This window comes from Rhinoderma darwinii, chromosome 3 (assembly GCF_050947455.1).
Source record: "Rhinoderma darwinii isolate aRhiDar2 chromosome 3, aRhiDar2.hap1, whole genome shotgun sequence".
In the NCBI taxonomy this organism is placed as follows: domain Eukaryota; kingdom Metazoa; phylum Chordata; class Amphibia; order Anura; family Rhinodermatidae; genus Rhinoderma; species Rhinoderma darwinii.
In genome coordinates, this window is record NC_134689.1 from 212740953 (window position 1) to 212757822 (window position 16870).

Here is a 16870-nt window from a genome sequence, read left to right on the forward strand (position 1 = left end):
TGAAAGCCATGCACTACCTAAGGCGTGGCCTACTTGATGGGCGGAGTCTACAGACTTCTGAATATTAAATCCGGTACTGTATACATTTATCTATGTTGAAATGCATTCCTCCTCTTGACAGATACATAGGTCGCTGTGCGGCACCAGGGGATTGAAAAGGGGTTACGTTCCTGACTTTTGACTCATTTCGGAAATATTATACTATTACTGTGACTTGTTTCTGAAAATGATCTAGCATAAATCTCTGTGATCACACATTCACCTCTTGTGGATTCAGAAACACTTAATTATTGAAAAGGTAAGATAAAGTGAGATGTATTTATTAGCATAACCTTTTCCCAGGATAACATGTAGTTTGCTTCAAGCAACTCAACAGTCTACTATCTATACAGACAAAAGTAGAATATATTTCACTATGTGTCTAGATACTGTATGCATAGTAACAAAATAAATGTGCCAATAATATAATAAAATATAAATCCAACTACACGTCATCAATGGACACCGTGCATTCAGCTGCCTTCTCACTCACTCTCTACCATAGCTTTTAATATGATGTATGAGCTGAACAATGAAATAAACTAGTGGCTTTCTGTGCTCCCCTTAGATGTCTGAATATGATCAGTTTTCTGTTCTGCTATTTATATTGTTATGGCTCAGTAAGACTGCTACTCTTCCTCCAGGAATGCATATTATTTATAACATACGTTGTATACTCATACAACATATCTATAAAGTAGTGATCTTGCTCTTGTGATGTGGCTTGTAGCCCATGACTCATTTTCAAGGTATGACTAATTTTCCTTTCAAAATTTGTTGATACCAAAAACTTTCACACCTAGCACCACAGTTTCAGAATCTCGGGTTACGTGTATTGTCCATAAAAAAAAATTACATTCACCTTGTCAAGCTTCTTGATTTATAACACAGGAAGCAGTCATAGGGTTATATGATGATGGAGTGATCATGCTTAGGAGACTAAATCATTTTCATTGCTCATATACATAGATAGATGTTTTTTCCTTAGTGAAACAAATGTTATTTTTCAATTTATTCTGATAGATAGATAGAGAGAGAGAGAGAGAGAGAGAGAGAGAGAGAGAGAGAGAGAGAAATAGATAGATAGATAGATAGATAGATAGATAGATAGATAGATAGACAGACAGACAGACAGACAGACAGACAGACAGACAGACAGACAGATAGATAGATAGATACATAGATAGATAGATAGATAGATAGATAGATAGATAGATAGATAGATAGATAGATAGATAGACAGACAGACAGACAGACAGACAGACAGACAGACAGACAGACAGACAGACAGACAGACAGACAGATAGATACATAGATAGATAGATAGATAGATAGATAGATAGATAGATAGATAGATAGATAGATAGATAGATAGATAGATAGATAGATAGATAGATATGAGATAGATAGATATGAGATAGATAGATAGATGATAGATAGATAGATAGATAGATAGATAGATAGATAGATAGATAGATAGATAGATAGATAGATAGATAGATAGATAGATAGATAGATAGATATGAGATAGATAGATAGATAGATAGATAGATAGATAGATAGATAGATAGATAGATAGATAGATAGATAGATAGAGAGAGATAGATAGATAGATAGATAGATAGATAGATAGATAGATAGATAGATAGATAGATAGATAGATAGATAGATAGATATGAAGTCTCCAAATTTTCTTCTTGCTTTCCTTTATATCTAATTTTTCCATAGTCCTGTCCAAGCACGTACTGAACTAACATGATCGTTTGCTTCTCATTAAAAGGACCTAGCATCTGTAAGTTTTCATGGGGTAGGAAATAAAACTATAAACTCCACTGGGGCAAAAATGATATGCATGAGTAAAATTCTTCTTGAAGCAATGAGTTATATTTTGGCGCAACATCATACGTATAATAAAATGTGAGAAATATGCTTTAAATTGTTCCACTTCTGGTGGAGTTTTAACTTAAACGTTTTCTCCTAGGCTCATACAACTGTGTGATTTCCAGGATATAATAGACCAGCCCAAAAAGTTACCATAGAAAAAAGTATAGTAAGACTAGGCCGACAGAGGTTTTTTTTTGTATAAGCTGCGTGAACGTTCCACAGGCAGAGACTCTACCTAGTAAGATAAATTGGTAAACAAATGGATACATTCTACAAGTAGCAGCCTCTGAACATGGTATACTACAAAAGCAGAGCACTGAACATACCTGTTTGTTAAAGAGGCTCTGTCACCAGATTTTGCAACCCCTATCTGCTATTGCAGCAGATAGGCGCTGCAATGTAGATTACAGTAACGTTTTTATTTTTTAAAAACGAGCATTTTTGGCCAAGTTATGACCATTTTCGTATTTATGCAAATGAGGCTTGCAAAAGTACAACTGGGCGGGTTGAAAAGTAAAAGTACAACTGGGCGTGTATTATGTGCGTACATCGGGGCGTGTTTACTACTTTTACTAGCTGGGCGTTGTGTATAGAAGTATCATCCACTTCTCTTCAGAACGCCCAGCTTCTGGCAGTGCAGAAACAGCATGTTCTCCAGAGATCACGCTGTGTCGTCACTCACAGGTCCTGCATCGTGTCAGACGAGCGAGGACACATCGACACCAGAGGCTACAGATGATTCTGCAGCAGCATCGGCGTTTGCAGGTAAGTCGATGTAGCTACTTACCTGCAAATGCTGATGCTGCTGCAGAATCAACTGTAGCCTCTGGTGCCGTCACGATGCAGGACCTGTGAGTGACGTCACAGATCTGCACTGCCAGAAGCTGGGCGTTCTGAAGAGAAGTGGATGATACTTCTCATCAGAAAGCCCAGCTAGTAAAAGTAGTAAACACGCCCCGATGTACGCACATAATACACGCCCAGTTGTACTTTTACTTTTCAACACGCCCAGTTGTACTTTTGCAAGCCTCATTTGCATAAATACGAAAATGGTCATAACTTGGCCAAAAATGCACGTTTTTTAAAAATAAAAACGTTACTGTAATCTACATTGCAGCGCCTATCTGCTGCAATAGCAGATAGGGGTTGCAAAATCTGGTGACAGAGCCTCTTTAAGACATACTTTATTTAAACTTTGGAACCTCTTTCAATTCCTATTTATATGGTTCTCTAAAGCAACACTTCAAAATAAAAAAAAATTAAAAATGTTCACACTTGCCACTGGAGCTCACAGTATAATTTGACATTTCCTGTTTTTTTATGCTTACTTTTTGGCTTTGCTGTGTATATTGGGACTGTCCGCAAAATAATTTAATTATTAAGAAATGTAATGATTCATGACAGCTCTATTGCCTAGATAAGCCAGGGTAGAAACACTATACACCCAGATAATTCTCTATATGCAGCTCTCCTGCCACTCTGTGCATCTCTGAGGAAAGGGCAGTGCTGTATCTCTTCCTGGAGACTATTAAAGACGCTCTGTCACCAGATTATAAGTGCCCTATCTCCTACGGGGCTGTAATGTAGATAACAGCAGTGGTTTTTATTTTGAAAAACGATAATTTTTGAGCAAGTTATGAGCTAGTTTAGATTTATGCTAATGAGTTTCTCAATGGACAACTGGGCGTGTTTTTACTTTTTACCAACTGGGTGTTGTACAGAGGATTGTATGACGCTGACCAATCAGTGACTAATCAGCGTCATACACTTCTCATTGTTCCAGCCCAGCATGATCCACAGAACAGTGTGATTGTGCAGTGAAAGAAGTAAACACGCCCAGTTGCTAAAAACACAATACACGCCCAGTTGGAAATAAGAGAAAACACGCCCAGTTGTCCATTAGAAAAGCTCATTTGCATAAATATAAAATTGCTCATAACTTAGCCAAAAATTATCGTTAAAAAAAAAACAAAAAAAGGTTACTGTTATCTACATTGCAGCGCCGATCACATGCAATAGGAGATAGGGATTTGATAATCTGGTGACAGAGCCTCTTTAAGCTGGGTTCCCACATAGGGTAAACGCTTCGGCATTTCCGCAACAGAATTCTGTGCGGAAATTCCGCAGCATTTACAGTAGCAGCAAAGTGGATGGATTCAGAAAATCTCATGCCCATGCAGAGTAAACGTTAATAAATTGACCTGCAGTTCAGAATTTAATTCCGCAGCATGTCAATTTATGGTGTGTTTTTGTTGATTTTCCTTTATAGGTTTTCCCCATTGAATTCAATGGGGATGCAAAACCCGCAACAGAAAGCCCAGTGTAGCGGCTTTTATTTGCAGCGATTACACAGCAAAAATCGCAACTACGGAAAATAAAAAAAATCATACTTACCCAGAACGCTCTCCTCCTTACTGCAGTTTGGCCTTCTGAGATGACGTTGCTCCGATGTGACCGCTGCAGCGGTCACATGGGAAGATATATCATCCCTGGAGGCCAGCCTGGATGACGTCGAAGGCCGTCCACCTGGGATGATGTTACATCCCATGTGACCGCCACTACAGTGTTCACATGGGCTGCAGCCCCATCCAGGGAGGCCGGATGAAAACCGCTCATACTTACGTAGGTCATTGTTATGGCGACACGCCTTATCAATGAACTACGTAAGTATGAGTGGTTTTTAGCGCTGCTTTCCACAGCGGAAATTCAGTCCGGAAAACGCACCACTTGGTGGTGCGGTTTTCAGATGGAATGTACTGCGGATTCCAGGTCGGATACGCTGCATGGTTTTTACGCAGCATATCCGTCCTGTTGGAAACCGGCCTTAGGGTATGCTCCCATAAGCAGGAGAATCTCAAAATAACCTCAGGTAATTCAGTCACAGAAATCCATAGCAAATAGTGCGTTTTTGCTGCGCAAAAAGCTGCGGAAAGATTTTACCTGCGGATTAAGTGACAAGCATTGATAATAGTAAAGTATATGTGCACCTGCGGATTTCCAGAATTTTTTTTATACATTGTTTCTGGTGAGTAACCGCTGTACAAAACTGAACTTGCATATTTTGGTGCAGAATTGATGCTCCCTATTGAAGTCCATGGGCCAAACATCTAGCATCTCTGCACAGAATCCGCAGCATGTCATGCACCGCTGAACACTTTCCGCACAACTTTTCTGCATATTTTGCCAAAACGTGTGGCAAAGACGTGCAAATTCTTATCTACTTTGCTGCTACTGTAAATGCTGCGGAATTTCCGCACACAATTCAGTTGCGGAAATTCTGCAGTGTTTACGTTGTGTGGGAAGACAGCCTAAGGGGGGATTCACACGAGCGTGTATTCGGTCCGTGCGGGCCGCGTGGTTTTCACGCGGCACGCATGGACCAATACAAGTCTATGGGGCAGTACAGACAGTCCGTGCTTTTTACGCAGCGTTTGTCTGCTGCGCAAAAAGCGCGACAGGTTCAATAACTCTGCGTATTTCGCGCATCACGCACCCATTGAAGTCAATGGGTGCGTGAAAATCACGCGCACCACACGGAAGCACTTCCGTGGGACGAGCGTGATTCGCGCAACAGCAGTGAAAAGGATGAATGAAAACAGAAAAGCACCACGTGCTTTTCTGTTTCCGAACATCCAAACGGAGTGTCTTTGCGATGAGCGAAGCCGGACAAGCGAACCGAACTTCACCGGGTTCGGCCGAACTCGTTTTGGCCGAACCAGGCAAAAAAATTATCGGTACGCGACGTCAGGAGATAGTCACTGTCCATGGTGCTGAAAGAGTTAAACTGTTTCAGCACCATGGACCGTGACTTCCGATCCCAATATACATGAACCTGTAGAAAAAAAAACGAAGTTCTGACTTACCGCTAACTCCCGGCTTCTTCCTCCAGTCTGACCTCCCGGGATGACAATTAAGTCCAAGTGACAGCTCCAGCCAATCACAGGCCAAGCACAGGCTGCAGCGGTCACATGGACTGGCGCGTCATCCAGGGAGGTGCGGCCCGATGTCAAGAGAGGCGCGTCACCAAGGACGCGTCACCAAGGACGCGTCACCAAGGCAACGGCCGGGAAGTTCTCGGTAAGTACGAACTTTTTCTTTTTTTTCTACAGGTTTTGCGATATTGTGTTCGCCATTCACTGTCGAGGGTGCTGAAAGAGTTAGCTCTTTCAGCACCTTGGACAGTGACGGCCGTCGACTAGTCTCATCTCTATGATGGCGGCTGCGCGAAAATCACGCAGCCACGCATCAGACACGGATGACACACGCAGCTGTCAAATGGTTTCTGCGCGCGCAAAATGCAGCGTTGTTTGCGCGCGCAAAAACGCAACGTTCGTGTGTATCTGCCCTAAATCTAAGGACTTTTTTCTGTCTACTAACCTTCATTTACTAACCTAACACCCTGCTGCACTGTCTATGCAGAAATTGCAGGAAGAATGTGTGTGCCTCCTATGTAGCGGCCCCAAGGAAGTATTTTGTCAGTAAAGAAATAAATAGCTACATTTAAAAAATTGAAAACACATTATTTATTCTCTACATACTTAAATTTGAAATTAAATGTACTATAAATTCCCTTTAAATTAAAATAACCACAAAACGGTAAACAAAATCTAAAAATTTCTATCAAATATATTGAAATAAAATAGATGTCTTGGCTGCTGCTTGTAAATGAACCTTACAGTACAAAGTGGAACAAGAAAACGTAGTTTTTTGTTTTTTTTGGGAAAGGCACAACTATTTAAACCACACATTATAGAAAATTGAACAGTTACACAATTACCAGCTGATGCTTTAGTACTGCTCCTCAAATTTTAAAAACATAAAGTAACCATGGTGCATATCCGTTCACAATAGATAAGCTTACCATTTCATGAGAGGTTTACTCTTCAACATGATCAGCAAACCTGCCCATGAATAAGCCCCCTGTTTTATATTTCCACCAATAATATTACTATATCTTATGTGTTTAATCTGTGGTTTTGGGTCCACATACAATATTGCACAACGTTGTGCAATATTTCTTCCACAGCCAAAACTCATTAAGCGGCCCAATATTGAGCAGGCTAATAATAACATCATGTCTGTTTTTTACTCAAAGGACACAACTTATTCTTTCTATTCAAACAATTAAGTTATAGTAGAGTAATTCACCAGACTGTTCTGTTTTATGAAGCTTGAATGTCAAAAATAGAAGTTGACTGTATTGCCAAAAACTTATGAGCGTGGCTTTCCCATAAAACATTTGACTGTATTAGAAAAGAAAACAGGCTGTTTTCTCCCAAAACAGTGCCACACCTGCCCACTGGTTGTTTGTGGTATTAGGGGTCCTGTGCATGGCTGTCAGACTCTCCTACTAACCACTAATGGGTAAGACTCTCTACTAACAGAGGGAAAGGGTGGCTGCATTTGTCACTTGAACGATTTATTCATTAGCACGTTATTATATCCTTGCATACCAGTAAGCATTACTGACACTGTGTCATGGCATGATAACCAGTGCTTCTTACATTGTTTACCACCCATACCTCATAGTCATCTTTTTGAGAACTTGATAATTTTCCCCATATGTTATAGGTAGTCTGTTTACAATGTGTTCTTACTGGAATTGTAACAGTGTCCTCTTGTCAATTTTGTACCTTTTTAAGTAGTTTGTATGTATGTTATTATGTGTCAATAAAGTTATATTTTAATACATGGCTCCTAAGCTCCTCTTCTCTCTCCAGTGTAAAAATGTATATAACAGGAGTGCCTTTATTGTTACTTAGGGAGTATGCTTTACCTCATAGCATCTAGCCCCTTTTCTGAATTTGTAGCAGGAGTTAATCTGTATATATTGTTTGTGGTATTGTAGCTCAGCCCCATTCCTTTGTGTAATCTAAAACACAACCCATGGATAGGTGTGGGGCTATTTCTGGAAGAAAGCAGCCATGTTTTTCTAACTCTGTCCAACCCCTTTAAGCAGTACTGAATATATATTGTATTATTATTATTTTGGGAAATAAAATAAAACAAGATATGATAGAGTGATATTTCTTTAACCCCTTCACGACTGCCATACGGCTATATACGTTCTAACTGCCGATGCCCCGTACAGTTAGCACGTGTATAGACGTCGGCAGTCTGGAAGGGGTTTAATGAGTGCAGCACTGCTTTAGTCTAAGCAGCGCTTCACTCTCATGTGTGACGGGGCTTTGAGAGCCCCGTATTACACCCCTAACTGTAAATAGTGCCACCCACAACCCCCGCAAAACCCTCTGTAAATAGCGCCACATAAGCTCCCTCCAGCATCGTAATCCTTGGCCAGCGCTCTGGCCAAGGATTCCCCTCTGAGGGAGCCCCCGCCGTCTTTCCATCCCCGCTGTAGATAGTGCCACCCCCCTGCAGATAGAAAACCTCCCCCACCCCCGCCCCTCTGTAGATAGCATTGCACCCCCGACTGTAAATAGCGCCACTTGAACTGAGTCTAAGAGCGGAATCCCTGGTGTCAGATCGCACTGGCCGGGGATTCCGCTCCTAGATAATGCCACTAATGTCACTGTTCAAATGGACAGTGACGTCAGGGGCTCTGTCTAGAAGCGGAATCCCCGGCCAGTGCGATCTGATACCGAGGATTCTGCTCCTAGAGTCAGTTCAGGTGGCGCTATTTACAGTGGGGGGGGGGGGGGGTGCGATGCTATCTACAGCGGAGATCTGTCTTCTGAAAATGATAAGAATATCTGATGTGGAGCATTATTTATCTAGTTTATAATATTTCCTCTCTAGTTTTAAAATATTATTTGAATCAATGTTTATTTGAACTACACAATTTCTGTGATCATTTGGCTTCAGTTTAGGTATGTATTTACGAGTGTAAACTGTGTACATTAATGGTTATCAAGCATATAGTTAAGCAAAACATTCTGCAAGCAATAGAAATACTAAGCATTCTCAAGTATTGTAAGGGAACACAGTCTGAATGAAGATCTATGCAAAAGTGGGACCATTAAAAAGAGTCATCTAATTTGTCTTAAACATGTCAACTACCTTCTGGCTACATAAACTGCTGTAAAATGATCTATAGTTCAATAAATCTTGAATACAAGCAGTAACATGCAGGTGTGATTGTAATCAGTCTATCTCTGTGTAATGAACCTGGATAGAAAGAACTAAATTGGATCGAACAATTTCCCTAATTTACCAATTCAACCAAGACACAATAGTAAATCTGCCCCATTGAGTTCTTCTTTGCTATGACCTACAGCAACTCTCTTGACTCATAAAATGTGTTTGCATTCTCTATGGCTGGAAATGAGGGAATCCTACAAAAAGGACAGCCTCTACAAGTCAGTAGGTTAGACTTGAGGAACATCTATGTAAAATAATATAATTATATCACAATTTACTTTTGAAATTTAACCTCAAACAGGATATAATGGTATCAGAACCTTCTGGTGTGGAATCCTCATCAGTATATGCGCCAACAGAAGTACTAGGTCAGAGGTATAGCTTGAAGCTCAGAGCTCCAAGAAAAAGGCCCCTCCACCTACCATGTGCCATGTATAATAAGGCTCCCCTTAAGCACCTGGGCCGGGTGCGACTGCTACCTCTCCACCCTCTATAGCTACTCTCCTGTACTTGGTAAACATGCTTCGGTGAATATTAACCATCTGACTTAGCGGTATTATAGGAATAAGCTGCACACTAGATACAATAGTTATATATTGAATTATATAACTCATTTTCTTACTTGCATTTGTAGTTTTCTGGAGTAAATTTATGCTGATGTGGAAACTGGGAATCCCACCGCTGACAGACAACGCCATTGTATGTTGATCTCACACCTCCTCGATAGCCTTCTCCGTGACTCTTTACACAATCTGTTGTGATATTAGTGGGGTCGATGATACTGTGTGCTGAAATATAACATCAGTAGTAAAGGGTTATCTCAGTTTATGTTAAATTTCACTATGTTCACTGTATTTACTGAGGGTAGAACACTTATTTTGCTATTCTGTAATACAATGAGAGACACTAGTGCATTAAGATGATCTCTAATCTGTGACCTGAGAGGTGACCAAATCTAGGTTGACGCGGCTTTATTCCTCAGTCACAATCAGACTTCAAATCTTTCTAACAAATCAAAATAAGGACACAATACCATTTAAACTAATGGGCAGCTGTTCCCATATCTAAAACTTAAACATCTGGTATACAAGCTCACATAATAATCCATGATATTTACTGATGTATTATGATATTTGTTTTGGCAATCTTATTCTAAGGGATGCCAGATAATTTCTACAGTGTATTCATTTACTGGATATTATATCAAGTGCCATTCTTTTCTGGAAAATGTTAACAGCATAGTCCAATAAAGTTCTTAATATTTATTTAAAAATGTTGACTTTGTCTAGATTTTAAAGAGAATTTTCTCTTTGAAATAATCAGATATTAGCAGTTTTTTTTAACCCTTTCATAAGTTATTTCTATTTGTAATGGTCCAGTAACAATGCATTATTTGACTAGTGGGGTTAAGACCTTTCCATACCTGTAGTTTGCAGAAGACCAAAGAGAAAAATATGTTTGTCATTAGTGTTGTATTTTCAGTGCATCTCATTTAAAATATAACATATGTGGCTGATAGACCTTCATATGCAGATTATTTGCAAATAACATGAACATAATAATTCATAATAAAAAACAAAATTACAGGGGATGCTCACTTTGTACAATCCCTATTTGTTAGAATGGTCTCTTGAAAATAAACTGATCACAGGGGGCCGTGCTGCTAGGACCTCCGGTGACCAGCTGTATGTGGGAACCTGGAAGCAATTGTTCAATCCCCCTGCAGTGCCGCCAATAGGCAAATGAAGCACCACACAGTTCCTATTGAAATCAATGTGATGTCCATGTAAAGTACAGATGTGCTAGTTGATCCCGAGCAGATAATGATCTTTGGAGCTGTTCTCTACTCTCGCTAACAGATGAGGATCCTGAACGCAGGATCCCCTCTATTAACTGAGAAAACCATTATAGGATATTTGAAAACTTTTCTTTCTGTGCAAAATACAGCAGTGGATCAATGACTCATATGAAGAAACAAATGACAACACACAGTCTAGCTAATAAGAAAGGCATATATTCCTATAATCACGTTACTATATATAATATATACATCAGTACAGCATGAACAGCCAAAAATTAGTGTTGCTGTGTGAAAATACATATATATTCAAGTTAAACCTGTTTGAGATTATTATACTTCAGTCACTTTCTGACATTACATTATAAAGTTCTGCTTAAGTTCAAAGATGTATATATTTCACTGTCAACAGGATGATCCATCTCTTTGTCAGGATTATTTATAAAAGGGCCAAGGTCTACAATAGAGAATCATTTAGGGACAGTGTAACTTTTTTTTAAATCAATTTTCTTATTTATGTTTATGTATCTTTAATATGAAAGAACCTGAGAATTATAAATTCCTGGCTAAAAGTTTTAATTCATAAACTGTACAGTTAGTGTCATGGATAACAAGTATATGGAGCAAAAATACGTAACGTAGCCTATGGAGGTAAACATATTTTGCATTACTCATTATTATTCTTATACTTTATTTATATTCAACAGTTTAGGCGTGCTACTGATCTCTATAATCTCCAGTCAAGGCCAGAAAGAAAATGTAATTCAAATTCTTTGGAAGAAAATATGTTTAAATCTGAAGATTTACAGGTAAAGTTAAACGAAAATTATTTCAGTATATTGGCAGTCTGGTATGCTAAAAAAGATAAAATAAGCCACACAGTAGGATATATTTGGTTACTACTCACCACAGGGTTTAATTGCACAGAACTCCCACGGGGTGTCAGGGTCAAGCGTGTAACACCATGGTCTCGCCTTGCCATCAGGGTTGCGGCAGTAATTATCATTCAGACCCTTGTTAGGATATCTGGAAAGGCAGTTTTAAAAAAAAAAAAGAATACTTATGTGTCATCCAAGAAGACTGACAGACCCAGATCACCTTTCATTCTTAAAGCACCCAATTAGGTGTGGGTTTCAAATACACAGCATGGTATTTCAACTCATTAGGGAAGCTGATGATAACAGGAGGAAAGCCCATCCTTTCAACTGGTAATGAGATTTGTAATGTTCTGCTTGTTATTTGGGCATTAGGAGGATTAAGGTCATTATTTCTTTTAAATCATTCCTTTTATTATTTTTTTTTCTTGTTAAAATCATAGCGATCATGCATTAAAATATTAGAATCAAAGGTCAATGTCATATGGTGAAATACATTAAACATCACGATGGTATTCAAGATATAACTGTTTTATAGGAGTATATTCACTATAAAGCAAACAATAGAAAAAAGTTCTAGAAAGACCATTTTACTAATAAGTATTGCCCCTTAACAGCTTAAAGTCTGCCTGCCATACAATAAATTTACAGAGGGTGGTCTTTAAGAAGTTAAAGGGTTATAAAAACACAAAAATTCTCCCCCTTGTAAAATAAAAAATAAAAATAGCCCAGCAAGGTCCTGGTCCTTAAACCTGTGCCAATGTATATTTATGGTGCTGGCTTAAGCTTACTGCTGGGGACCAACTTTGGAGACAAGACAGAAGCAGTTTTCACTGCTACTGTCTTTCCTGTTCTCATATAAAGAGCGTTCAATATAGAATAGGTAGATATTGGTCACACGATGGTCAGACCTAGCAGTGACAATTGCCACTGAAACAGGGCAGATTTCCACTACAACAAAAAAATATAGTATAAAAATAAATAAAAAAATTAATAAAGTCCCCAAAATTCTGGTCTGATCTTTGAAAACCGACCCGAACAAAAAATGTAAACGAAAAAAAATGTGAAATAAAAATTTATGAAAAAATACACATAAAATAAACATCTAACCAAAAAGCTGCCCACACCAATTGTTGACGTACCACCTGCCCCAACCCAATTACTCTAAATTGGACGTGTAACATATAGAACTTAATGACAGATGATAACGACAATGAATAAAATGTCATTCTCCAAACTGTGAATTATTGGGGAGTTAGGCTTCGTTCACATCTGCGCTAGGGCTCAGTTCCGACATTCCATTGGAGATTTCCGTCGGAATAGAGCCCTGACAGACACAAACGAAAACCATAGGTTTCCATTTCCATCACCATTGATTTCAATTGTGACGGATCCGGTGCCAATGGTTTCCGTCTGTCTCCGTTGTGCAAGGGTTCCGTTGTTTTGACGGAATCAATACCATAGTCGACTACGTTATTCATTCTTCAAAATGACGGAGCACTTGCACAACGCAGACAAACGGAAACCATTGGTAATGGATCCGTCACCATTGAAATCAATGGTGATGGAAACGGAAACCTATGGTTTCCGTTTGTGTCTGTCAGAGCTCTATTCCAATGGAAAGCTCAGACGGAACGTCGGAACAGAGCCTTAGCGCAGATGTGAATGAAGCCTAAATTAGATTTCTATAAGACTCTGAGCTTATGCTTTTAAATATGGCTTTGTAAGATTGCAGTGGCAAATAATATACATAATTATTATTGTTCCTTACTCAGCACCAATATATTCTGCCGAACTTTATAATTATGGGAATCAGTATAGATACAGAAGTAATAAACCATAATAAACCAGTTTAACCAAAATTTGCAATAAATAAATTCACATATATTATCTAGAGCTCAAAAACCAAATGTGATTACAGTCTTGACACAAAGGTTGAATATTTGTTTTTGTTTTTATACTGTATTAGCCACATGACGACATGAGGACAAAGATTTATTTTTTTTAATTTATGCTGCATTGCTAATCACCAAGCTGCCATATAAAGTTATGGATTGTATACTATTGAAGAGGAGATAAGCAGCTGCCAAACACCACTTATTTTCCTTATCTTGGGAAGGTAAACCATAATATATGCCAATAAAATCAAACATGGTAAATCTAAATCTTAAAATCGCTGATATCTGAAGGTACAGGTACTTTAAGGTCAGCCCCAATAGATCTTAGATTGCAAGCAGAAACAGAAAAATTGGTTTGAAGACTTGGTGGTCCTTTATTTTGACTTTATCGAAAGAAAGAAAGAAAGAAAGAAAGAAAGAAAGAAAGAAAGAAAGAAAGAAAGAAAGAAAGAAAGAAAGAACGGTTGGATAGATAGATAGATAGATAGATAGATAGATAGATAGATAGATAGATAGATAGATAGATAGATAGATAGAATAGGAGATATGAGATAGATAGATAGATAGATAGATAGATAGATAGATAGATAGATAGATAGATAGATAGATAGATAGATAGATAGATAGATAGATAGATAGATAGATAGATAGATAGATAGACAGACAGACAGACAGACAGGCAGGCAGACAGACAGACAGACAGACAGGTAGGTAGGTAGGTAGGTAGATAGATAGATAGATAGATAGATAGATAGATAGATAGATAGATAGATAGATAGATAGATAGATAGATAGATAGATAGAATAGGAGATATGAGATAGATAGATGGATAGATAGATAGATAGATAGATAGATAGATAGATAGATAGATAGATAGATAGATAGATAGATAGATATGAGATAGATAGATAGATAGATGATAGATAGATAGATAGATAGATAGATAGATAGATAGATAGATAGATAGATAGATAGATAGATAGATAGATAGATGATAGATAGATAGATAGATAGATAGATAGATAGATAGATAGATAGATAGATAGATAGATAGATAGAATAGGAGATATGAGATAGATAGATAGATAGATAGATAGATAGATAGATAGATAGATAGATAGATAGATAGATAGATAGATAGATGATAGATAGATATTAGATAGATAGATAGATAGATAGATAGATAGATAGATAGATAGATAGATAGATAGATAGATAGATAGATAGATAGATAGAATAGGAGATATGAGATAGATAGATAGATAGATAGATAGATAGATAGATAGATAGATAGATAGATAGATAGATAGATAGATAGATATGAGATAGATAGATAGATAGATAGATAGATAGATAGATAGATAGATAGATAGATAGATAGATAGATAGATAGATAGATAGATAGATAGATAGATAGATGATAGATAGATATTAGATAGATAGATAGATAGATAGATAGATAGATAGATAGATAGATAGATAGATATGAGATAGATAGATAGATAGATAGATATGAGATAGATAGATAGATAGATAGATAGATAGATAGATAGATAGATAGATAGATAGATAGATAGATAGATAGATAGATAGATAGATAGATAGATGATAGATAGATAGATAGATAGATAGATAGATAGATAGATTGATAGCTTGAGGGATCAAATTCCTGTATAATTAAATCCAGCTGTAGTTCAAAAGCTATCTTATTTTCCCCTAACTCATAAATAACCGAAGTGACTTATTAGATCCACAAAGCAATGCAACTTCTGAAGAACTCAGTCATGCTTGCAATGTTGGAGAGTTCACCATCTCTTTCTTGTCATGCACCAAAATGCAAAAGTATCCAGACTATCTACTTTCCTGAAAGGAATGTGGACAAAAAAGAGAGCTTAGGCAATTTCCAATATGAAATCTGACAAAATGTAATATTTGTCTAGGATGTTTCTGTTTTGTTAGTTGTTTATAATGTAATAAAGCAGGCCAGGTAGACAATAGTAGTAAGGCGATGCATACATTCATTATTTTAGTTAAGTCACATAATGCATCATTTTACTAGCATAGTCTAAATCTTTTATGCCCTGGGTGGAGTTTAGCAGAAGGACAAAAATGAGCGTTGGAGATAAATGCCACTAGCTGTTACAACGTAGAAATCATACTGTGACAATGAATACAGGGAACACAAAGTATTTACAATAAAAACACATACAGAATAAAGAAACAAATGTGATAGCTATTTTTCCGTTTTCTTAACACCATCATAATGCAGAACAGTAACCTTCTAAGTCCTCTCTCATTAACAATCTTTTAATGTATGCACTATTATATTCATTGGTAAAAATGATCATTAAGCATACACTGCTGGGCAATGGACCATTTCTCTCATATTGTAACGTCCGTGGTCACTGACCACAAACTCCTTCCATCCAGTCGACGCCCTTCTCTCAAGAGATGTCTGCACATACGGCCGTCCTGCTCCACAGTGACCACCAGGGTGCGATCACGAGCTCAGTCCAGACTTGAGAAGCCAGAGCGCAAGCATGTTTGTGATTGAGCTAATTGATCGAGGGTACCCTGGGCTATAAGAAGGTCCCAGCCCCATACTCCCACGCCTGAGCTTTGTTGTTGTATTCCTAGTCTGTCTTGAAAACGGTCCCCTAGTGTTTCCTGCCCCTAGTGTTTCCTGTTCCTGTAACCTGTATCCTGGTCTAGTGCCGTGCTTAGCTGTAGCCATGCTGTGCTGTATACCACGCCTGTCCTGCTTCTCCACGCCTGATGTCTACTGGCTGCCTAGTTCCTGCCAAGCCTGCCTTGCTACTGTCCGAGCTGCCACAGGTACCCTATATAAACTATAGACTCTGACCTGCGCCCAAGGCGGTACGGCCCAGTGGGTCCACGAACCCTACGTGACACATATTTATACAAAGGCACACATGTTAGTACTCAGGGTTATATACTATACTAGTTATACACCCTACACCAAAAACAATAAGGGAGATTTATCAAAACTAGTACAGTAGAAAAGCGAGGCATTTGCCAGAGCAACCAATGACATTGCTGCTTTCCTTTTCTAAAATCAAAAATGAAAGATAAAATCTGGTTGGTTGGCATGGGTAACTCCACTTTTCTCTTGTACTACTGTAGTTTTGATAAATCTCCCTAAATGTATTAAAGGCACCACAATAATCTAGAGATTCAAGGGACAATCCTGGTGGCAAGCTTACACTGCATCCCTTGATCGGGGCCAGCTTTAAGGTCGTGCGACCTGTGCAGT

At 38.3% G+C, this 16870-nt stretch overlaps 1 protein-coding gene across 1 annotated transcript in view; it reads right to left on the minus strand.

Annotated features, from left to right (window-relative positions):
- HGF (hepatocyte growth factor) overlaps positions 1-16870 on the minus strand; it is a 125512-nt gene that overhangs the window by 60096 nt on the left and 48546 nt on the right. Inside the window, exons 7-8 of the mRNA XM_075855074.1 lie at positions 11730-11848; positions 9647-9812 (exon numbers count right to left, since the gene is read on the minus strand). Of these exons, the coding sequence (XP_075711189.1) occupies positions 9647-9812; positions 11730-11848 (285 nt within the window). The remainder of the gene's footprint in view (positions 1-9646; positions 9813-11729; positions 11849-16870) is intronic.